The sequence below is a fragment of the Pan paniscus genome, chromosome 15, assembly GCF_029289425.2.
Source record: "Pan paniscus chromosome 15, NHGRI_mPanPan1-v2.0_pri, whole genome shotgun sequence".
Taxonomy (NCBI): Eukaryota; Metazoa; Chordata; class Mammalia; order Primates; family Hominidae; genus Pan; species Pan paniscus.
Genome location: NC_073264.2, coordinates 36327686 through 36353484, shown reverse-complemented (window position 1 = coordinate 36353484; position 25799 = coordinate 36327686). Strand labels below are relative to the sequence as shown.

General features: G+C 40.4%; 1 protein-coding gene across 3 annotated transcripts in view; it reads right to left on the bottom strand.

The window, feature by feature from the left end:
* The window catches only part of LOC100987236 (signal recognition particle subunit SRP54), a 99400-nt gene that overhangs the window by 39686 nt on the left and 33915 nt on the right, over nucleotides 1–25799 (bottom strand). For 2 of the 3 annotated variants that reach the window (XM_003821192.6, XM_055097471.1), the window contains exons 12-16: nucleotides 23632–23705; nucleotides 23323–23431; nucleotides 19315–19485; nucleotides 14229–14324; nucleotides 12846–13352 (exon numbers count right to left, since the gene is read on the bottom strand). In XM_003821192.6, the coding sequence (XP_003821240.1) occupies nucleotides 13261–13352; nucleotides 14229–14324; nucleotides 19315–19485; nucleotides 23323–23431; nucleotides 23632–23705 (542 nt within the window). In that variant the 3' untranslated portion in view covers nucleotides 12846–13260. Of the gene's footprint in view, nucleotides 1–12845; nucleotides 13353–14228; nucleotides 14325–19314; nucleotides 19486–23322; nucleotides 23432–23631; nucleotides 23706–25799 lie in introns of those variants that run through there. The other variant, XM_055097472.1, reaches the window with a different exon arrangement.

The following is a 25799-nucleotide window of genomic DNA, read 5'->3' as shown; positions in this document are numbered from 1 at the left end:
AGCTTGCAGTGAGCCGAGACCGCGCCACTGCACTCCAGCCTGGGCGACAGAGCGAGACTCCGTCTCAAAAAAACAAAAACAAAACAAATCAACAACTCAAAGCAACATAAAAGCATAGAAATTCTAATGGTTTTATTTTGGGCATTTATATTTTTGTCATTATTTCCAAACTGTTATAGCTCAACCAAAAGTAGGCACCAAGGCAATGTGCCAAATTTTTCCTTCTTTCACTTTGTAACATAAATTGTATCGTAGCACTATGACAAAAATAAATTCAAGTATTATGATAATTTATCTACTTGAAAACATAATGTGGTCTAAATTTATCATTTAATGATACATATAGAGCTAAAAAGGTAAATTTGGATTGAACCATTTCTGCATAAGGCTGGGAAAATAAATCTGAATAAAATTTGATAACCAGGAATGTTCATCAAATAAGCAAGACATTCTTAGGGTTTTAACATAGCTACATATATATACTTTGATAGAGAATATTTTTTAAGTTATCCGTCAAACAGGACAATATATTTTCATCAAAAATAATGCACAAGAAAAAAAGATGATAAAAATAAAAATGCATTTTAGGTTCAGTCTAAGCATAAAGAAATTTTTTTTTTTTTTTGAGACAGGGCCTTACTGTATCACCCAGGCTGGAGTGCAGTGGCACAATTATGGCTCACTGCAGACTCAGACGATCCTCCCACCTCAGCCTCCTGAGTAGCTGGCGTGCACCATCACACCTGGCTAATTTTTATATTTTTTGTAGAGATGAGGTTTTGCCATGTTGCCCAGGCTGAAGAAGTTATTAAAATCATGGTAGTGGTTTCACTTATGGAGCACAATATGCCAGGTACTTTGCTTTCTTTGTATTAACTCTTATTCCTCACAACAATTCTGAAGTATTACTGTAACTACCAACATGTTATAGATGAGGAAACAAAGAGAAGTTAAGCAACTTGCTCCAATGACGCAGCTGGTAAGCAGCAGAGCTGGGATTGAAACCCAGGCATTCTGATTCCACCACCTACACACTTAGCCATTCCGCCCCACTGAGAATGAAAATGTCAAAAAATACAAGGCCAGTAAGTGTTAGCAAGGCAAGAAATTTCCACACCAAAGGTGAGTATGTTGTTTGGAAAGATTGGGATGGAAATGAGTAAAGTATGTTTCTTTTTAAAAGTCTTTTAGTAAGCTTTAAAGCTCTATATGTAAGAAGCAGATGAAAATACCAAGTGAATTTTTAGATTTGATGTTATGTAAGGTTTTGTTTTGTTAATTAAAATTTGGTCATTTTGTGTGTGTGTGTGTCTGTGTGTGTGTGTGTGTGTGTATGTGTGTGTGTGTGGTGAGAATATACCAGTGATATCCAATCACCAAAATTTTCTTTTTTTTTTTTTGAGACAGTCTCACTCTGTCAGCCAGGCTGGATTGCAGTGGTGTGCTCTTGGTTCACTGCAGCCTCGATCTCCTAGGCTCAAGTCATCCTCCCACCTCGGGTCCCAAGCTGGGACTACAGGCACACATCACCACACCCAGCTAATTTTTGTATTTTCCCAGAAAGGGGTTTCACCATGTTGGCCAGGCTGGTCTCAAACTCCTGGCCTCAAGTGATCCACCCGCCTCAGCCTTCCAAAGTGCTGGAATTACGGGTGTGAGCCACCATGCCCGGCCTAGAATTTTCTGTATGGTATTAGGCATAAAATAACTAGCTTTCTTTGCACACTATGCTAGACTCAGTAATTTTAATGTTGGAGAGCTGTGCATCTTCATCTAAAATCTGTAGAACCCTGAGTGTCTTCTGATAAGAATCTATAACAAATATAAAGATATAATCTTTTTTTTTTTTAGACAGAGTCTTGCACTGTCACCTGAGCTGGAGTGCAATGGCACGATCTTGGCTCAATGCAACCTCCACCTCCTGGCTTCACGTGATTCTCCTGCCTCAGCTTCCCGAGTAGCTGGGATTACAGGCGCACACCACCACACCCAGCTTATTTTTTGTAGTTTTAATAGAGATGGGGTTTCACTATGTTGGCCAGACTGGTCTCGAACTCCTGACCTGGTGATCCTTCCACCTTGGCCACCCAAAGTGCTGAGATTACAGGTGTGAGCCACTGCGCCCAGCAAAGATATAATCCTTTAAGGGATTATATTATTGATTCTGTTAAAGACAAATTATCTTTATTATAATAAAGACATAATCCTTGAAAGGATTATATTATTGATCTTTAAAGATCATGATTAAGAATGCCTCACCTCTCAGAGCAAGATCATACTTTTTTTTAACACAGTAAGAAGGAAATTGCAAAAAACAAGGGACACACACCAACTGAAGAGTTTCACATTCTTATTTCCTACCAAGTGGAATGTCAAGAAACATGCAGCTATTTCTTGTACCAATTCTGACAGAATTGAGATTATGAACCCCTTAATTGATTTCCCAAGGTCAGAAAGCGTGGGCCAATGATGATATCCAATAACAATTCCCACCTCTTTTGGGTCACTGAGGAACAAGTTTCCCTTTCTGTATAAAAGCATAAAACACAAGCAAACATTCCTGAAATATGGAAACATGCAGACATTATATGTTCTCACTTGATGCAGATATGAGACCTCTCTCTGGAAAAAGGCTCACAAAACTTTAGCATATCTTGCTTAAGAAAAATAGTCCGCAGTCACAGGCTGCAAAGGAAAAGCCTATATACAGCAATGTCAGAGGAATCTCAGACCTCAGGTAGGGGAGTTTCTTAGTGTCAGATTTACCTGAATCATCCCTCTTACAAACAAGTATTACTGTGCAATTTCTTGACTGTTTTTCCACTTATGATCCAAGTGGTACCAACAATGCACTGTGTTAGGCTAATGAGAGAACCTTTTAAGCCAAGTGAAGCTAAAAGATATAACATGCTCTTCAAATGAAGAGAGAAAAACGTAATGAAAGGACTGCAAAAAGTAGCATATGCATGCCAAACTTAAAAGAACCTATATGACCGTCAGCACCACATTAATAAAAGGAAATGTACCATAGTTACCAGCTTACAAGACATATTTTTACTTTAAAAGACTCCAAAAATTGGCCAGGCGTGGTGGCTCACACCTGTAATCCCAGAACTTTGGGAGGCCGAGGCAGGTGGATCACGAAGTCAGGAGATCGAGACCATCCTGGCTAACACGGTGAAACCCCGTCTCTACCAAAAATACAAAAAATTAGCCGGGCATGGTGGCGGGCGCCTGTAGTCCCAGCTACTCGGGAGGCTGAGGCAGGAAAATGGCGTGAACTCGGGAGGTGGAGCTTGCAGTGAGCCGAGATGGCACCACTGCACTCCAGCCTGGGCGACAAAGCAAGACTCCGTCTCAAAAAAACAAACAAACAAACAAAAAAACTCCAAAAATTATATTGTATTAAATATGCCCATATTACAGATAAAGGCCAGTACAAGAGAAATAGGGCTTAGGGTCTTAGGTAAGCAATTACTGAAAACTGAGTACCTACCTACCCCTAGTGGCAAAGTGTGGAGGAAAACTATCATAGCAAGATTCACAGTGCATCCATTAACTACAAAATTAGCTACAAAAATAAGCCAAAGGCTACCCAACTGACTTAGAGGTAAAGTTTAAATTAATCCCCAGCATGTAAGGTGTAAACTCATCATTCCTACAACTCATGGCTCAAAAGCAAAGAAGGTAGTAGGTTCAAGCTTCATGTAACCCCTAAATGTTTGGAACGTAATTAGAACTTGGGGCAGAATTTTGAGAATGATGACTAATCTAGTGAATCCAAAGAATGATAGTGATAAAGAGATCAAATCATGTAGACTTGAGCTGTGATGATGGCCTTCTGGTTTTGGATATGATCATTTACTTGGCTTTACCAATAACCATTTATCAATAACTATTCGTAAGTCTTGAGGAAGATCAGTAATTATATTGTTATTTAACCATGATTCTCACTGACATGGTTGTTTTTGTTAGACCTCATTCAAATTCTCTGGCTGCTCTATGTATTCAAATACTAAAATATTTTACTCTACATAAGCATCAAGTTGAAATTCCTTCACATTTTAATTTTCAATACTTTGTTCCATTTTTTACTGAAATATTTGCTTGTATGTGTATATGTACCAGAGCTACCTGTAAAATAAATTCATTCAAATTTATTTTATATTATGATTTGCTGTTTAGATTTCCTAAATTCACTAAAATACTAACATATTAATTTTACTGTTACATTAATATGCATATTATGGGGCTTTAGCTCCAGCAAATTTCCTGGTTTTGTTGCCACCTGTTTATCAGTATTCATGTATAACATTATATTTCTTTTTAGTTATGTGATACTATATTTCACATTACTAATAATATTAGTACATTATTACTGCATATTAGAATTTAGGACTTACTCTCACATTGTAACATACTGTATTTACTTTAACAAAATAATGGTTTATATAACACATATTACATGATAAAAAGAATTTAAGTTTTTCTAAAAAATTTCTCCAGAAAATTGGGACGCACTGGGCATATATATACCTTTGTATCTTATATACCATTAAATATGATACTTTCAGAACACTGACATCTATCACATTTAAATCATTAATTTCTGTCTGGGCAGCGTAGCTTACGCCTGTAACGCCAGCACTTCTGGGAGGCCAAGGCAGGAGGATCACTTGAGCCCGGGAGTTCAAGACCAGCCTGGGTAACACAGTGAGACCTTGTCGCCACAAAAAATTTAAAAATTGGCTGGGCACAGTGGGTTACGCCTGTAATCCCAGCATTCTGGGAGGCCGAGGCAGGTGGATCACTTGAGGTCAGGAGTTTGAGACCAGCCTGGCCAACATGGTGAAAACCCATCTCTCTTTTTATTTTTTTATTTTTTTTTGAGACAGAGTCTCACTCTGTCCCCCAGGCTGGAGTGCAGTGGCACAGTCTTGGCTCACCACAACCTCCACTTTCCAGGTTCAAGCAATTCTCCTGCCTCAGCCTCCCAAGTACCTGGGACTACAGGCGCATGCCACCACACCTGGCTGATTTTTGTATTTTTAGTAGAGACAGGGTTTCACTGTGTTGGCCAGGCTGGTCTTGATCTCCTGACCTCAGTAATCTGCCCGCTTCAGCCTCCCAAAGTGCTGGGATTACAGGCGTGAATCACCCATGTCTACTAAAAATACAAAAATTAGCTGGGCACATGCCTGTGGTCCCAGACTTGGGAGGCTGAGGCAGGAGAATTGCTTGAACCCAGGAGGTGGAGGTTGCAATGAGCTGACATCATGTCTCTGCACTCCAACCTGGGTGACAGAGTAAAACTCCATCTCAAAAAATAAATGAAATAAAATAAAAAATTAGCTGAGTGTTGTGGCACACTCTGATAGTCCCAACTACTCAGGAGACTGAGGTGGGAGGATTGCCTAAGCCCAGGTCAAGGTTGCAGTGAGCCATGACTGCACCACTGCACTCCACCCTGGGTGACAGAGCAAAGACCCTGTCTCAAAAGAAAAAAATTAATAAATAAAAAATCATTAATTTCCCCTTTCTTCATTTTGTAGTTTGTGATATTTAATTTCTCAATCTGTTGTCTTGTAATTACATGAGTACTGTAAGCTTAGGGAAGCTACACCTAGTTTTATGGTTACATATATTTAACATTATAATAAAATTCAGGAAGAATTCAATGATGTACAGTATTAGAGCTAGCTAGTGGCCTAAGTTGGGAGTATATAAAAAAAATGGAGTCAATTTTAACACTAGTGAAAAACAAATGGAAATGTGTTCAAATTATTAAAGGATTTAATTTTGGTATTTGGTTTGGCTGTGTCCCCACCCAAATCTCATCTTGAATTGTAGCTCCCATAATTCCCACGTGTTGTGGGAGTGACCTGGTGGGAGGTAATTGAATCATGGGGGCAGTTTACCCCACACTGTTCTCATGGTAGCAAATAAGTCTCATGAGAGCCGATGGTTTTGTAAGGGGAAACCCCTTTTGCTTGGTTCTTATTTTCTCCTGTCTACCGCCATGTAAGATGTGCCTTTTGCCTTCCATCATAATTGTGAGGCCTCCCCAGCCACATGGAACTGTGAGTCAGTTAAACCTTTTTCATTATAAATTACCCAGTCTTGGGTATGTCTTTATCAGCAGCATGAAAACAGACTAATACAGTAAATTGGTACTGGTAGAGTGGGGTGCTGCTGTAAAGATACCCAAAAATGTGTAAGCAACTTTGGAACTGGGTAACAGGCAGAGGTTGGAACAGTTTGGAGGGCTCAGAATAAGACAGGAAAATGTAGGAAAGTTTGGAACTCCTAGAGATTTGTTAAATGGCTTTGACCAAAATGCTGATAATGACATAGACAATGAAATCCAGGCTGAGGTGGTCTCAGATGGAGATGAGGAATTTGTTGGGAACTGGTAAAGGTGACTCTTGCTATCTTTTAGCAGAAAGACTGGCAGCATTTTGCCTCTGCCCTGGAGATTTGTGGAACTTTGAACTTGAGGGAGATGATTTAGGGTATCTGGCAGAAGAAATTTCTTTTTTTTTGAGATGGAGTCTTGCTCTGTTACCCAGGTTGGAGTGCAGTGGCATGATCTCAGCTCACTGCAACCTCCACCTCCCGGGTTCAAGCAATTCTCCTGCCTCAGCCTCCCAAATAGCTGGGACTACAGGCGCATGCCACCATGCCCAGCTAATTTTTGTATTTTTAGTAGAGATGGGGTTTCACCATGTTGGCCAGGATGGTCTCGATCTCTTGACCTTGTGATCTGCCAGCCTCAGCCTCCCAAAGTGCTGGGATTACAGGCATGAGCCACTGCACCCAGCCTCTGGAGGAAGAAATTTCTAAGCAGCAAACCATTCAAGAGGTGACTTGGGTGCTGTTAAAAGTATTCCATTTTAAAAGGGAAACAGAGAATAAAAATTCAGAAAATTTGCAGCCTATGTGATAGAAAAGAAAAACCCATTTTCTGAGGAGAAATTCAAGCTGGCTGCAGAAATTTGCATAAGTAATGAGGAGCTGCCAGGTGCGGTGGCTCACGCCTGTAATCCCAGATGAGACTTTGGACTGTGGACTTTTGAGTTAATGCTGAAATGAGTTAAGACTGTGGGGGACTGTTGGGAAGGCATGATTGGGTTTGAAATGTGAGGACATGATATTTGGGAGGGACCAGGGGCAGAATGATATGGTTTGGCCGTGGACCTGGTGGTACATAAATGAATCATGGAGGCGGTTTCCCCCATACTGTTCTCATAGTAGTGAATGAGTCTCATGAGAACTGATGGTTTTTTAAGGGGAAACCCCTTTTGTTTGGTTCTCATTCTCTCTTCCCGCCTGTACCCCCATTGTATCTAGGCAGGCAGATCACCTGAGGTTGGGAGTTTGAGACCAGCCTGACCAACATGGAGAAACTCCATCTCTACTAAAAATACAAAATTAGCCAGGTGTGGTGGCATGTGCCTGGAATCCCAGCTACTCTGGAGGCTGAGGTAGGAGAATCACTTGAACCCAGGAGACAGAGGTTGCAGTGAGCCGAGATTGTGCCATTGCACTCCAGCCTGGGCAACAAGAGTGAAACTCTTGTCTTAAAAAAAAAAAAAAGGAGCCAAATGTTAATCACCAAGACAGTGGGGAAAATGTTTCCAGGGCATGTCAGAGACCTTTGCAGCAGCCCCTCCTATAACAGGCCCAGAGGCCTAGGAGGAAAAAATGGTTTTGTGGGCTGGGCTCAGGGCCCCCTGCTGTGTGCAGCCTTGGGACCTGGTGCCCTGTGTCCCAGCCACTGTAGCCATGGCTAAAGGGTGCCAAGGTACAGCTCAGGCCACGGCTTCAGAGGATGCAAGTACCAAGCCTTGGCAGCTTCCACGTGATGTTGAGCCTGTGAGCGCACACAAGTCAAGAACTGAGGTTTGGGAACCTGCACCTAGATTTCAGAGGATATATGAAAACACCTGGATGTCCAGGCAGGAGATTGCTGCAGGAGCAGGGCCCTCACAGAGAACCTCTGCTAGGGCAGTGCAGAAGGGAAATGTGGAGTTGGAGGCCCCCCACAGAGTCCCTACTGGGGCACTACTTAGTGGAGCTGTGAGAAAAGGGCCACCATCCTCCAGACGCCAGAATGGTAGATCCACCAACTGCTTGCACTGTGCACCTGGAAAAGCCACAGACAACACCAGCCTGTGAAAGCAGCTGGGAGGGGGGCTGTTCCCTGCAAGGCCACAGGGGCACAGCTGCCCAAGGCTGTGGGAGCCCACCTCTTACATCAGCGTGACATGGACGTGTGACAAAGGAGGCAAAGATCACTTTGGAGCTTTGAGATTTGACTGCCCCACTGGATTTCAGACTTGCATGGGGCCTGTAGCCCCTTTGTTTTGGCCGATTTCTCCCATTTGCAATGGCTGTATTTACCCAATGCCTGTACCCCCATTGTATCTAGGAAGTAACTAATTTGCTTTTGATTTTACAGGCTCAGAGGTGGAAGGGACTTGCCTTGTCTCAGATGAGACTTTGGACTGTGGACTCTTGAGTTAATGCTGAAACGAGTTAAGACGGTGGGGGACTGTTGGGAAGGCATGACTGGTTTTGAAATGTGAGGACATGATATTTGGGAGGGACCAGGGGCAGAATGATATGGTTTGGCTGTGGACCTGGTGGTATATAAATGAATCATGGAGGCGGTTTCCCCCCTACCGTTCTCATAGTAGTGAATGAGTCTCATGAGCACTGATAGTTTTTTAAGGGGAAACCCCTTTTGCTTGGTTCTCATTCTCTCTTGCCGCCATGTAAGATGTGCCCTTTGCCTTCCACCATGATTGTGAGGCCTCCTCAGCCACCTGGAACTGTAAGTCCATTAAACCTCATTTTCATTACAAATTATCCAGTCTTGGGTATGTCTTTATCAGCAGCATCAAAACAGATTAATACAGGTATATAGTATTTATGCTGTGAAACATCACTTCAATGAAAACTGTGAGAACTGAAGGACAGCTTTTGTTAACTAAAATGCCAATTTGAGGACCTAATGGAATCAGAATTTTAAAGAACATTTTCAATTTCCTCATTTTAGCAGAAAAAGAAAGATAAAGGGAAGCTGAACAAAGTATCCTAGACCTTTAGTTGTCCTCTTAGTTATTTATTTACTTACTTTTTAGAGACAGGGTCTCACTGTCACCCAGGCTGGAGTGCAGTGGCGCAATTTTGGCTCACTGCAGCCTTGACCTCCTAGGCTCAAGTGATCCTCCTGCCTTAGCCCCAAAAGTAGCTGGGACTATGGGTGCACACCACTATGCCAGGCTAGTTTCTGTATTATTATTATTATTTTTTAGATATTAGAGTCTCACTCTGTCACCCAGGCTGGAGTGCAGTGGTGTGATCTTGGCTCACTGCAACTTCTGCCTCCCAGATTCAAGTGATTCTCGTGCCTCAGCCTCCTGAGTAGCTGGGATTATAGGCGCCGGCCACCATGCCCAGCTAATTTTTCTATTTTTGGTAAAATCAGGGTTTCACCTTACTGGCTAGGCTGGTCTCAATCTCCTAACCTCAGGTGACCCATCCGCCTTGGCCTCCCAAAGTGCTGGTTTTACAGGTATGACCCACCACACCCAGCCTAATTTCTGTATTTTGTAGCAGTGGAATTTCACCATGTTGCCCAGGCTGGTCTGGAACTCTTGGGCTCAAGTGATCAGCCCACCTCAGCCTCCCAAAGTGCTGGGATTACAGGCATGAGCTACTGCATTCAGTTGTTTTTTAGATGAGGCCTCCCTATGTTGCCAAGGCCGGAGTGCAGTGGCTATTCATCAGCAGTGACTATTCATAAATGATCATAGTTCATTGTGACCACCAACTCCTGGACTCAAGCAATTCACTGATTTGCCCACCTCAGCCTCACAAGTAGCTGGTACTACAGGTGTGTGTCAATGTCTTGTCACTGTGCCTATCTTGTTATTGTTATTTTTGCTTCTGAAAAATATATAAAATATATATATATATTAAAAAATATTGTTTGTGTCAGACACATAAATATTTAAAACTATGCCTGAAGCCATCAAGGTTATTATGGCCAAAGATTTCAATTTCCTTTTTTGGTCAAAATGCAAAATTGATACCCTGAGAATAGAGTCACAAACGTGTACCTAGAAAAGGTAGTATGCATCAGTTAGTAAGAAACTACTTTGGAGAACAGGATTTTCTCTGTTGTCAAATGTTTATAGCTTAGTAAGATTTCTGCAGAACACAAGATACATCATTTTAATATGGTATATAATTTTCTACAGGGTTATTCTAGTCTTTAGCTAGCAGAAAAACTAGCTAAAACATTTTTATTTTAGTTTTTAAAGGGATATAAAACCTTTGCCCAAGTTAACAAGAATATCTCAATTGCATTCTTTTTTTTGAGATGAATTTTCACATTTTTGTTGCCCAGCCTGGAGTGCAGTGGTCCGATCTCAGCTCACTGCAACCTCCGCCTCCCGGGTTCAAGCAACTCTACTGCCTCAACCTCTCAAGTAGCTGGGATTCCAGGTACCCATCACCACACCCGGCTAATTTTTATTTTTATTAGACACGGGGTTTCACCACTTTGGCTGGGCTGGTCTTGAACTCCTGAACTCATGATCCACCCGCCTCGGCCTCCCAAAGTGCTGGGATTACTGGCGACAAGATCTTTTTTAAACAAGAGTCATAAAAAATTAGCACCATAAAAACTGTTTCTTTCATTCTTTCTTCTACAAATCAATCACTTGCTAAAGATCAGTTCATACTAATTCAAAATACACTGTTATACCATATATATTACCTACTTGATGTCAATAATGAATAGGCATAATATTAATAAATTATTCCAGCATTTTCAATTCCTTAATTTATTTAAAAGCCATTGTTCTAAATGAACCATGCAGCAATCCAAGATAACCAAAAACCAAATCAACTTTGTCACGGTCTCATGATTTATGTTTTTAACTTTCATTTTAGATTCAGGTCATTTTTTTTTTTTTTTTTTTTTGAGACGGGAGTCTCGCTCCATTGCCCAGGCTGGAGTGCAGTGGCGCACTCTCAGCTTACCACAACCTCCACCTCCCAAGTTCAAGTGATTCTCCTGCCTCAGCCTCCCAAGTAGCTGGGACTACTAGGTGAGTGCCACCATACCTGGCTAATTCTTTTGTATTTTTGGTAGAGACAGGGTTTCACTATGTTAGCCAAGCTGGTCTCGAACTCCTGACCTCATAATCCACCCGCCTGGGCCTCCCAAAGTGCTGGGATTACAGGCATGAACCACCGTGCCTGGCTTTTCTTTTTTTGTTGTTGTTGAGACAAGAGTATTGCTCTTGTCACACAGGCTGGAGTGCAGTGGCGCGATCTTGGCTCACTGCAACCTCTGCCTCCCAGGTTCAAGCGACTCCTCTGTCTCAGCCTCTCGAGTAGCTGAGATTACAGGTGTCTGCCACCACGCCCAGCTAATTTTTATACTTTCAATAGAGGCAGGGTTTCACCATGTTGGTCAGACTGGTCTCGAACTCCTGTCAGGTCATTATTTTTAATATATAATAGTGACAACCTAATACTTGCAATTATTTTTCCTTTAGAAGATGTATACATTAGCTATTATCATCAAAGTATATCAAGTTCTTCAAGTATATTTTTGGTATGTAGAAAACATAACAAAAATGGCTTTAAAAAAATGAAAGATTAAGCCAAGCATGGTGGCTCATGCCCATAATCCCAGCACTTTGGGAGGACAGAGTGGGCACATCACTCAAGGCCATGAGTTCAAGACCAGCATGGCCAACATGGTGAAACCTCATCTCTACTAAAAATACAAAAATTGGCCAGGCGCAGTGGCTCATGCCTGTAATCCCAGAACTTTGAGAGGCCGAGACAGGTGGATCACCTGAAGTCAGGAGTTTGAGACCAGCCTGGCCAACATGGTGAAACCCCATCTCTACTAAAAATACAAAAATTAGCCAGACATGGTGGTGCGTACCTGTAATCCCAGCTACTAGGGAGGCTGAGGCAGGAGAATTGCTCAAACCTGGGAGGTGGAGGTTGCAGTGAACCGAGATCATGCCATTGCACTTCAGCCTGGGTGACAGAAGGAGACTCTGTCTCAAAAAAAAAAAAAAAAAATTAGCCAGGTGTGTTGTCACATGCCTGTAATCCCAGCTACTCAGGAGGCTAAGGCAGGAGAATCACTTGAACCTCGGATGCAGAGGTTGCAGTGAGCCGAGATCGTGCCACTGCACTCCAGCCTGGGCAACAAAGCAAGACCCCGTCTCAAAAAAGAAAAAAAAAAAAATCAATGATTGGCTGGGTGCACTGGCTCAGGCCTGTAATCCCAGCACTTTGGGAGACCAAGGCAGGAGGATCACTTGAGCTCAGGAGTTCCAGACCAGCCTGGGCATGAGCCACCACGCTTGGCCTCTTAATTTCTTTTTTTTTTTTTCTTTTGAGACAGAGTCTCACTCTGTCACCCAGGCTGGAGTGCAGAGGCGCGATCTCGGCTCACTGCAATCTCTGCCTCCCGGGTTCAAGAGATTCTCATGCGTCAGCCTCCCGAGTAGCTGGAACTACAGGCATGCATCACTACGCCCATCTAATTTTTGTAGTTTTAGTAGAGATGGGGTTTCCATGTTGGCCAGGCTGGTCTTGAACTCCTGACCTCAGATGATCCTCCTTCTGTCACCCAGGCTGAAGAGATCCACACTTCAGCCTCACAAAGTGCTGGGATTAGAGGCGTGAGCCACCGTGCTCGGCCCCAGGCATAGTTTTAAATGACATTTATCTACTGGCTTTTCCATTGAGTTTTTAGTGTGATAAACTGATAATGTTTAACCATAAAGAAAGTTAACAACCCCTTAACTTATAACCACTTTGAAGTTTATTTTACAGCACTTTAATTGAAACATTATTTAACTACTGACCAGGACTGTTTACAAATGCAATGCTTGGCCTTTGAGATAATTAAAAACCTTTAAGTACTAAAATTTTACATCATGATTTAACTTAAGTGTTATGATGGTGAAAACAGAAGAAAATCTAAAGCAAACATATAATGATTTCCACAAAAACCATGTATTTATCCCTTATATTAAAGGGAGGAAAGAAGGAAGGAAAAAGAAAAGGAGGGGAAAAGCGGGCGAGAAGAAAAGGAAAGAGTGCATGATAAGCAAGAAAAATACACTTTCCCCCCAATTCGCAAAAAGAAGGGAAACTCTGAGGTCTCAGCAAATTAGGTATTCAACTGAGTCAGTTTATATTAAGGCATTTTCTTTACATATTATTGAATCCCATCATGCCTTTCATGTTGCCAGCAGCACCCTGTTGAAACTGCCTCATCATTGACTGAAGTCCTGCCATACCACCTAGAGCAAAAGTAGGGAGTAGAGTTAAAAACAGAGAATTATTAAGCAGAACTGGAAACATTTATTACTTTTGCCTAATAAGTACTTCTAAAAATACTGAATTCTGATTGCAATTTAGTCATCAGCCTTAAAGAACGTACCACCTAAAAATTTGTATTATCACTAGTTATCTTCATCAATAAAAGAGAATGAATAGCCTATCTTATGGAGTTATTGTGAGGAATAAATGAGGTGATACATAAAAAGATCTTAGGATACTACGTGTCACATAGTCAATAAATCTAAACAAAAAATTTTTTTCTTATAAATCCAAAAGGGTCTTACTCTAAGTTACATAAAAAATAATCAATAGGGGATTATTTCATAGGACTTACAAAAAGAAAATAATTCATTTATTGAACATCTACTATATGCCCAGAACTGTACTGAATGTCTTCATATATATTATCTCATTTAATTGTCACAATTTCTTGATGAGATATGATCTGTGATTTTACCGAAGGGGAAAGTGAGGTTCAGAAAGTTTAAGGAACTTTGTAAAGGTTATATAGTCAAAGTAGAACTCAGGTTAAAAATCCTCAGTCATATAATTAAAAATATCCAGGTTCTAAAATAAGGGAAAAAGTCACCAGAACAAACAAAAGATGATTAAATAGCTTGCTCAAACATCACACAGATGGCAGCAGAGGAGTGAATAAGACCTCAGCTAATAAGCCCTATTACAATTGAATTCAACTTAGGATTCAGATGACCATTTCCCTGAAATCACACACCTTTTGAATATATTTTCATAATATTACAATAAAAGGCTTATCATTAAAACTCAACCCTTATAAATTAAACTGCATTAGCAACTGCCAACAACTTGGTATTTACCCATGTGATGAAGAACCCTAGGATCCATCATTTTGGCCATTTGTTGGTTCAATTTTGCCATCTGTGACTGGCTCACATTCTTAGACATGTCACCACCTGAGGGAAAAAAAAAAAGATTTTGAGTCAGCGTAGGAGAGTAATATAATCAGTATAATCAGGGTATAATAGAAAGTTTGATGAACTGAGAAAATACTAAGAAAAAATTACATAATCCTATCACTCTAACACAATTCTTTCTATTTCTACATATTCCCTTCTAATCTTTTTCTCAATTACATACTATTTTTTGAAGACCATGTAAAATTCTATATAAAAGGACATATAAAAGCCTTTAAGGCTACGATTTATGCTAATACTTTATTTATATCTGTGAATAAGCCACTATTAGCAAAATTGTACCCAGTGTTTTATTTTTTATTTATTTTGAGATGGAGTCTTGCTCTGTCACCCAGGCTAGAGTGCAGTGGTGTGATCTCGGCTCACTGCAACCTCCACCTCCCAGGTTCAAGTGATTCTCCTGCCTCAGCCTCCCAAGTAGCTGGGATTACAGGTGCCCGCCACCACACCCAGCTAATTTTTGTATTTTTAGTAGAGACAGGGTTTCACCATCTTGGCCAGGCTGGTCTCGAACACCTGACCTCGTGACCCACTCACCTCGGCCTCCCAGAGTGCTGGGATTACAGGTGTGAGACACCGTACCTGGTCAGCCAGCAGTTTTTAATAGTAAGCTATAACAACGGCTTAATACTGATACAGGGGAATGCTGGACAAAAAGCTGAGTTTATAGACATGGGTTAATTAGCAAAGAGACTGGATGGCTGGTAGATGAATATGAAAATATGAGTCTGTTGGGCTGGCTGTGGTGGCTCACAACTATAATCCTAGCACTCTGGGAGGCCGAGGCTGGCAGATCACTTGAGGTCAGGAGTTCGAGACCAGCCTAGCCAACGTGGTGAAACCCCGTCTCCACTAACAATACAAAATAAATTAGTCAGACATGGTGGCACGCGCCTGTAGTCCCAGCTACTCAGGAGATTGAGGCAGAATTGCTTGAATCCGGGAGGCGGAGGTTGCAGTGAATCGAGATCGCACCACTGTACTCCAGCCTGGGCGACAGAGCAAGACTCTGTCTCAGAAAAAAAAAAAAAAAAAAAGAAAGAAAGTAGAAAGTAAAGTATGAGTCTGAGAGAACGTGAAGATGTGTATGTATCTAAGAAGTTTTTTTTGTTTTGTTTTGTTTTTGAGATGGAGTCTAGCTCTGTCACCCAGGCTGGAGTGCAATGGCACGAACTCAGCCCACTGCAACCCCCGCCTCCCGGGTTCACACCATTCTCCTGTCTCAGCCTCCCGAGTAGCTGGGATTACAGGCATGAGCCACCACACCCAGCTAATTTTTGTATTTTTAGTAGAGACAGGGTTTCACCATTTTGGCCAGGATGGTTTCGATCTCTTGACCTCGTGATCTGCCCACCTTGGCCTCCCAAAGTGCTGGGATTACAGGCGTAGGCCACAGCGCCTGGCCAGAAGTTTTCTTTAAGTAATGAAAACCTTCAGAGAATACAAAGACAAATAATGCAACTTCATTTGTCAAGGAATTTCTACACTATGTCAAAACACCATAGTAAAAAGGGCAGTCAATGGAAGAGATGCAGCCTGGGTGAGGTGGGTCACATTTGTAATCCCAGCACTTCGGGTGGCGAAGGTAGGCTGATTACTTGAGCCCAGGAGTTCAAGATCAGCCTGGGCAACATGGCGAAACCCTGTCTCTACAAAAAAAACAAAAAAAAGCATTAGCTCAGTGTGATAGCATGCGCCTGTAGTCTCAGCTACTTGGGAGCCTCAGATTGGAGGATCGCTTGAGCTTGGGAGGTCAAGGCTGCAGTGAGCCATGATCATGCCATTGCACTTCAGCCTCCAGCCTGGGTGACACAGCGAGACCCTGTCTCAAAACAAAACAAAACAAAACAAACAAACAAAAAACAACAAAAAATAAATGGACTCTGAGCCAGAATAGATAAAAACACCCTTTAGACAACAGCTGTACTCATAAAAGAAAGGAAAGCAAGAGATCATCACTACAACAATGAATAGAACTGCTTCAACAATTTTTTTTTTTTTTTTTGAGACAGGCTCTTGCTCTGTCGCCCAGGCTGGAATGCAGTGCTCTGATCATGGCTCACTGCAGCCTTGCCCTCCTAGGCTCATGGGATCCTCCTGCCTTGGCCTCTCAAAGTGCTGGGATTACAAGTATGAGCCACCACAACCATCCAAAATTATTTATTTGAAAGGGGCATTAACTATGGTACTTCTCAGAAGCATTTATAAAAAATGGGACTCAAAGCTCCTCCTGATTCTCCAATCACAGCTGGTTAATGTGAATAAATCATGTGAATTATAAACTATGAATGAAAGAGAAGATATGTTTTTATGATAAAATCTGTGAAAACCATTTATGATGAATAAATCTGAAGAAGATGGGAATTCCATGCTCATTAGTGATTTGTCCTAAGAGTTTGTTTATCAGCATTTAAAACTTCTAAAAAGTATTTCAAGTTTGGTGTGACATAGCTGTGTGTATACCCACTGCCAACTTCATCTTGGGTTATTCCTTTATTGAGGAATCAATGCATAGATAAGATCTGGATGGTGAATCTGTTCTATCAAGAACAGTCAGGACTACATGGGAAAGACATTACAGTGATGTAATGTGTTTATTAGTCACTATCTGAAATAGCATGTGATTGTAGGAATTATAACCAATTTTCAACATGTTTGTCTAATTTTTTTGTCACAAAAGAGAAAATAGGATATCGCAAGGAAAATAAGGAAAGCTTCAAAGACAAAAGGTAATTTAAAACATCTGAAAATACTCATTCTTTTAGAAGCTATTCAATGGTATTGTTCATATTCAGAGCTTGTCTAATTAATATTTTTGGAAATAATAAATTCATTTTAATGGGTTTCAAGGCAAATTTTCAGACTCTGAATTAGTTGTTTACATTATAGAAAAAAATCAAAAAGAGGACTGGAACAGTTGGAAGTCTTTGGAAAACCTTATCTTTTTACGATACATAATACACAGCAAAATAAATTCAATTGAGATTAAAAAGTCAAACACAAAATAAAAACAAAAACAAGTAGAAGCCAGGTGTTGTGGCTCATGCCTGTAATCCCAGAGCATTTTAGGAAGCTAAGGCGGGCGAATCACTTGAGGTTGGGAGTTTGAGACCAGCCTGGCCAGTAAAGATGGTGAAACCCAGTCTCTACTAAAAATACAAAAATTAGTTGGGCATGGTGGCACGTGCTTGAAATCCCAGCTACTCGGGAGACTGAGGCAGGAGAATAGCTTGAACCCAGGAGGCGGAGGTTGCAGTGAGCTGAGATCATGCCAGTGCACTCCAGCCTGGGCGACAGAGCAAGACTCTGTCTCAAAAAAAGAAGAAAATGGTGACAACTGTGGTATCAACATGGAGAAGGTTAACTTGATTACCTCTGTAAAGAAAAAAAAAGGAAAAAATAAACAAGGGGAAGCTGTTTATGAGCATAAAAGAAATAAAAAAAGATAGGCTGGCTACATTAAAAAGGGCAACTACTGTTCATTATAAAATATAAATAAAAATAAAAGGTAAATGAAAAACTGGGGGAAAATATTTGAAGACATAAACCAAAGATTTTAAGGAGTTATTACAAAGATATAAGGGGGGAAAATGGAAGAACTGGACAGGGAACATGAAGAGGTGATTCACAACGTAAATTCAAACCAGTAAATGTACAAAGAAATGTTAAACTTAATAATGTAAAAACACATATTGAGAAAACATTCAACCATTAAAATGGAAATGAGGCCGGACGTGGTGGCTCAAGCCTGTAATCCCAGCACTTTGGGAGTCCGAGGTGGGCACATCATTTGAGGTCAGGAGTTCAAGACCAGCCTGGCCAACATAGTGAAACCCCGTCTCTACTAAAAATACAAAAATTAGCCAGGCGGTAGAGGTGCATGCCTTTAATCCCAGTTACTCGGGAGGCTGAGGCAGGAGAATTGTTTGAGCCTGGGAAGCAGAGGCTGCAGTGAGCTGAGATTGTGCCACTGCACTCCAGTCTGGGTGACAGAGAGAGACTCTGTCTCAAAATAATATAAATAAAGAAATATAATGGAAATTATATTACTACAAAATTTATTTAGCTTCTACTATGTTTCTGATCAAAACAGGCAAAAATCCCTGGTCTCATGGAACTGCACAAAAACTGATCTGATATAGAAGTGAATGAATCAGCCTTACTGTCCAAAAAAGTGGCACTACATTAGACAAAGATACATGCATAACTCGAACAGTATTACTCAGAAGAAGTGTGTGTGTGTGTGTGTGTGTGTGTGTGTTTGGGGACCGGAGTCTCACTCTGTTGCCCAGGCTGGAGTACAGTGGTACAATCTCGGCTCACTGCAAGCTCCGCCTCCTGGGTTCAAGTGATTCTCCTGCCTCAGCCTCCCGAGTAGCTGGGATAACAGGTACACCCCACGACACCCGGATATTTTTTGTATTTTAAGTAGAGGCAGGGTTTCACCATGCTGGCCAGGCTGGTCTTGAACTCCCGACCTCAAGTGATCCGCCCGCCTCAGCCTCCCAAAGTGCTAGGATGACAGGCATGAGCCATCGTGCCTGGCCAAGAATTATGTTTTGAAGAATATTTGACAACATGGAAAAACAGTTATGATATATCAGAAGAAAACTTAGTTATAGCAACTGTTATTTGCAGTAGGATCCACTGGATTCTCTGGGGAGTAAAGGTAATGTGTTTTTTTTTTTCCTTATATTATCTAAATTTAATATAATGTGTTCACAAAAAGAAAATCATTGCTTTATTAATTTTTTTCATTTACCCACACTACACAGATGTAAAGTTTTTTTTTAAAATATTAATATTACCTTGAATATGAAAACAGATAAATCACAGGTCACATAAATCCTGGAAGTACTTGAAAATAACATGAAATTCAGCTGTGAATTTTCCAATACTGGCAGCACTCTTTTTTCTCAACTTCCTTTCTTTTCCGTCTGTTAACTAATAACAAGCTTATTTTTCTTACCTTTGAAAAGTCCTTTGATACCTCCCATCTTTTTTACCATCTGTGCAAACTTGGTATATTGTGTCAAAAGTTCTTGAACATCTCTTGTTGATACACCCGATCCTCTTGCTACTCTTTGGATTCTTCCTGGTTGTTTACTAAAAACTTTGGCACCATCCGTACTGTCTAGTTCTGTAGACAAGGTCAATTACTCTCACACACAATTATCATTCACCATCAAAGCAGTTATGTGCAAATGGGCAATATATAACTTCAAAGAGCTTAGCAGATGTTTTTAAAGTGATAACTATCTCATTTTTCTTTTTATATTACAAAATATCTTACATACAGAAAAACAGACATAATACATAGTCAAACTACCACCCAGATTTAACAAATGTTAACATTCGCTATGTTTGCTTTGAGTTTTAAAAATTAAACATGGAGGCCAGGCGTGGTGGCTCATGCCTGTAATCACAGCACTTTGTGAGGCCGAGGCAGGCGGCTCATGAGGTCAGGAGTTCGACACCAGCCTGGCCAATATGGTGAAACCCTGTCTTTACTAATAATACAAAAATTAGCTGGGCATGGTGGCATGTGCCTGTAGTCCCAGCTACTCGGGAGGCTGAGGCAGAAGAATCGCTTGAACCTGGGAGGCAGAGGTTGCAGTGAGCCAAGATTGCGCCATTGCACTCCAGCCTGGGCGACAGAGCGAGACTCCATCTCAAAAAAAAAAGAAAAGAAAATACGGAATATATTCAAAAGAACATTTATAGTATTCATAAGCTATAAAAACAATGAAACAAACATGTACTTTCCCTACAGTTTAAGTAAACTATTAATAGAATGTTTTGAGACCCCATGTCCAACATTTCCATACTTCATATGTCTACCCTCTCCAGGCCCTCCAAACATCAGAGGTATATGGTATATTTAAAAAATGAACACAAATGCTCACTTTAGCTCTACCCTAAATATTAATCATAAATTCATAAATGTAGACTATATAAGCAAGCAGAAAGAGGTACGTTCTATCCATAATCAACAGAAAAATTATTTCCTATAATCAAGTAATTACTACTACTAGTATTTTAATTCTCTCAGTAGCATATAGTGAATTAATTCCCGCAGTTGTTTGATCACTCTTAGAATATCAGGTGCATTTCTTCTAGCTTCAGTTGCATGCAATCTCAGGAATGGGATGGACTTTAGTCAAAATGTCCATTATGTCTGCATTCCCTCTGCAATATCCCCCAAATAAATGGTTATCTAGCCTTGGTCTTAATATCCCCAGGAGAGATGACCTGCTATCTAATGTAAGGCTGTCTATGCCATTCTGTTATACTTAGGGAAAAATCTTTTCTTTACACATATTAAATTGAAATCCATTTACCTGGCACTTCCATTCCTATTCATGTATATGTCTCCTTGCTACGCATAAAAAATAAGGCTTTCAAAATCTTTTTTTTTTTTGAGACAGAGTGTTGCTCTGTCACTCAGGCTGGAGTGCAGTGGTGCAAGCTTCGCTCACTGCAACCACCACCTCCAGGGTTCAAGCGATTCTCCCACCTCAGGCTCCTGAGTAGCTGGGACTATAGGCACACGCCACCACAGCCAGCTAATTTTTTTGGTACTTTTAGTAAAGACAGGGTTTCACCATGTTGCCCAGGCTGGTCTCGAACTCCTGACCTCAAGTGATCCACCGACCTCAGCCTCCCAAAATGCTGGGATTACAGGTGAGAGCCACCGCACCTGGCCAGCTTTCAAATGCATAAGAGCTACCATGTCTCCTGTGAATTTTCGCTGGATGACAAATATCCAACTCTGACTCTTCTAACATGGTTTAGAACCCCATTTATCATCCTGATTTCCTACATCTTTTAATTTGTCTATACATACCCTCTAAGTATATTGTCCAGAAGTGAACTGAAATCCAGGTGAAGTCTAATTATCAATGCAATACTAACAAAGATACAATATCTCAAAATAAAGTCACGATCAAAACCTCCAAATCCATTTCATAAATGCAGCTTTTAAGCCACATCTTCCTTATAAAAGATTTATGAAACATATATATTATATTCCTTCCAACAGCTCAAATCAAATGAAAGAAGATAAACTAATAGCAGCACATCGTGGCAAGCAATATGACAGAGTTAAGCAAATAGAGGAAGGGGCCTTAATTCAAAGAAGGAAGGAAGTCAGGAAAGGTTCTATACTGGGCAAATTACTCAACTTCCCTGTATCCCAGTTTCCTAATTTGAAAAAGGCAGATAATAACTGAATATGCCATAGGAGTTGTTATGATGATAAAATGAATTAATATATTTAAAGTGCTCAGGACAGTGCCTGGCACAGAATGGATACTTTAGATATGCTGCAATTATGAATTCTACATGCAAACATTTTTGCAGTGTTAAAGACAGTGAGGAAAAAGACAACCTTAAAAGAAAAAGACAGTCTTATTTGGGCTACTATGAAAACCTGGAGCTCAGGAAAAAGAGACTACAAAAAAATAACAATAAATCAGATAGTAGATAAAGCACAGATATGAAAAATTGTTCAAATTGTTAGAATATTACATAAACTTAGTTGATAAAGCAGCAGCAGCAGGGTTTGACAGAACTGACTCCAATTTTGGAAGATGTTCTACTGTGGGTAAAATGCTATCGAACAGCATCGAATACTACAGAGAAATCTTTTCTGAAAAGAAGAGTCAATCAATGGGGCAAATTTCATTCTTGTGTTTTAAGAAATTGTCACAGCCACCTTGACCTTTGGCAACCATCACTGTAATCAGTTAGCAGTCATCAACATCAAGCTAAGACCCTCCACCAGCAAAAAGATTATAATGCACTGAAGGCTTAGATGATCATTAGCATTTTTAGCAATAAACTATATTTTTTTATTTTTTCTTTTGAGACAGAGTCTCACTCTGTCGCCCAGGCTGGAGTGCAATGACACAATCTCGGCTCACTGCAACCTCCGCCTCCCGGGTTCAAGCGATTCTCCTGCCTCAGCCTCCCAAGTAGCTGGGATTACAGGTGCGTGCCACCACGCCCGGCTAATTTTTTTGTATTTTTAGTAGAAACGGGGTTTTACCATGTTAGCCAGGCTGGTGTCAAACTCCTGACCTCAGGTGATCCGCCCGCCTCAGCCTCCCAAAGTGCTGGGATTACAGGCGTCGTGAGCCACTGCGCCCGGCCAACAATCAACTATTTTTAAATTAAGGTATATACATTGTTTTTTAGATATAATGCTCTTGCACACTTAATAGACTACAGTATATGTATTTGTAAACATAACTTTTATATACACTGGAAAACCAAAACAATCTGTATGACTCACTTTATTGCGTGATATTTCCTTTACTGCAGTGGTCTAGAACCAAACCCACAGTATCTCTCAGGCATGCCTTTATAGGGTCAGGGGAACAGAGCAGTATACTGAGAAAACTGAATTCTTATGTTTCAGACAGAAAGAATTTTCTAAGCATTGCTTAAGCTATCCATTTCTTAGTTTCCCAATGTATGTTAGCAATATTAAAGCTCCGTGAAGAAACTTTCAGTAAATAATTTTTTTTCATAGAGGCAGGGTCTTGCTACGTTTGGCCAGGTTGGTCTTAAACTCCTGGCCTCAAGTAATCTTCCCACCTTGGCCTGCCAAAGTGCTAGGATTACAGGTGTGAGCCACCTCACCCAGCCAAATTTAACTCTTTAAAAACTAGCATTCCACCACATTTGACTCAGAGTTCTCCTTTTAAGTTAACTCTATGAACATCATGAAGAACTAGTGTTCTTTCCTTGTAACTCATTTGGAGAAGTATTATACTAGACATTTCTCTCAACGATGAAGGCAATCCAATAATCATAACCCTTTGAGTAAGAGCTTTCAAGCTATTACAAATCTACCCAAAAATAATCTTTCAGGCTAAATTTCTCCCCATCTTGTCCACAAGAATACAGTGAAACTCTCATCTTACTGATACTCAGAACATTTTTGCCTGAGGAAAATAATCTGCCATCTTACCTTGATCATTCATACTATCCATTATTGTCATTAATTTCTTTAGCCTTGCCATTGACTCCTGTTCATTTCCTTTGCTCATAAAATCTGTCCCAAAACCAGGGATCATCCCCTACAACAGATTTAAACATAAAGTCAATAGTAGCTTAAGATTAATGGTTCAAAATGTCCACATTTAACTATTAGGTTTAATATTGACACTAAGTCTTAGATATATTTTTACCCGAATGTAAAAATAATTAAAGCAAGTGTATCTATTTTAGAAAATTTAATGAAAACAAAAGAAGGTATAAAGTTTTAAGGATAACTAACCAAGATCTGACTGAAGGGGCCCATTTTCATGATATTTTGAAATTGCTCATACATGTCTCGCAACGTAAACTGACCTGAAATACAATGTAAATAATTCGGATATATTAAAGTATGTACATTTCCATTCAACAAAACTAATTTATTCCTTAATCATGAATTCATCTTGAAGCATATTTATAAAATATACAATCAATAAATATTCACCAAGCAGTTACCATGTGCAAGATGACAGGATGAATGCTGGGGAGAATACATAGACAAAGACAGGTCCTATCATAGAGAAGCTTACATTCTATCTGAGAAGACACATATACAAACACACAAGAAACCTGAAAACAAGGCACATAAACTACACCTACTAGGATGAGTAAAATTTTAAAGGTTGACAATATCAAAAGTTAAAGTGGATGTGGACCACAAAGAACTCCCATATATTGGTGAGAATATAGAATAGCAAGACACTTTAGAAGACTGTTTGGAGTTTCTTAAATAGCTTAGGTATCTATGAACAGGAAAATGGATACACTGTGGAAAAAATATTATTCAGCAATAAAAAGAACAAACTATAGATAAGTACAACTACATGAATTAATATCAAAATATGCTTAGTCAAAGAAAACAGATTGGAAGAAAAAGGATATACTCAGAATTTCTTTATTTTTTTAAGAGGGTTGTGCTCTATCACTGAGACTGGATTGAAGTGGTACAGTCATAACACACTGGTAGCCTCAAACTCTTGAGCTCAAGTGACCGCCTGCCTCAGTCTCCAGAGTAGTTAGGACTATGGATGCATGCCACTGGATTTTTCTAAGAGATATGGGTCTCACTACATTGCCCAGGCTGGTCTCAAACTCCTGACCTCAAATGATCCTCCCACCTTGGCCTCCTAAAGCACTAGGATTACAGTGTGAGCCACCATGCACAGCCCAGGACTTCTATAATATGAAGTATTACTGGGAAAGGGCACAAGCAAACCTTTTAGAGTAACGGAAATGTTCTGTTTCTTGATTGGGTGTGGGTTACTGTGCATTTGTGAAAAAAAGAAAGGTATCCTTAGGATTTGAGCATTTCATTGTATGTATACTAACCTAAGGTTTAAAAACGGGGATGGAACAAGCCAAAAGAGAAAGTATTTTCTATTTATGTCCTAAAGATAAAAAGAGAAAAGGTATTTGTTTCAGGCATTCTGAATGTGAAGTGGCAGTACAGTATCTTAAAAGAAATGTTATACCAGGCAACTAGAAACGCAGAATTAAACAGTGGAAGAGAGGATTAAGGTTGAAATACATATTTGGCCATTTATACAGAAGTGATAATTAAAGCTAGAATAATATAAGAAATCTACAGACATGGAACTTAGAGTCTGAAAACAGAAAAGGCAGAAAACAAATATTAGGAACCAAGGAAAACAAGAAAGGTCACTACATGTGGAAATTAGGAGACCCTTGGAGATCTCAGAATGAGTAGAATATTAGAAATAGAAACAAAAATGTAGAGACTTAAGGAGAGTCAGGAGTCAGAAAGGAAACAGAGTAGGAATATACACCCAGCTTCATAGTGGTAGCAGAAACAGTGGTAGGATTATCCAAGATAGAAAAAGGAAGGAGCGGCCAGGCAAGGTGGCTCGCGCCTGTAATCCCAGCACTTTGGGAGGCCGAGGCAGGCAGATCACCTGAGGCCAGGAGTTCGAGATCAGCCTGGCCACCATGGTGAAACCCCATTTCTACTAAAAATGCAAAAATTAGCCGGGCGTGGCAGTGCATGCCTGTAGTCCCAGCTAATGGGGAGGCTGAGGCAGGAGAACTGCTTCAAACTGGGAGGCAGAGGTTGCACTGAGCTGAGATTGTGCCAATGCACTCCAGCCTGGGCGACAAGAGTGAAACTCTGTCTCAAAAAAAGAAAAAAAAAAAAAAAAAAAGAAAAAAAAGGGGCAAAGAGACAGGCAACAAAGGATAAATTCATTCATTCAATAGTTGCTGAAGGCCTACTATGTGCCAGACACTGTGCTAGGTACTGTGAACATAAAAGATGAATAACACAGCTATGACCTCTACTTTCACCTTCAAGCAGGAAAAACAGACATCAAATAATTGTGCTGAATAATATAAAAATTAATTGTAGGAAGTGATAGAAACATCTGTCAGAAGGTTCCAACTCAGTCTAGGGTT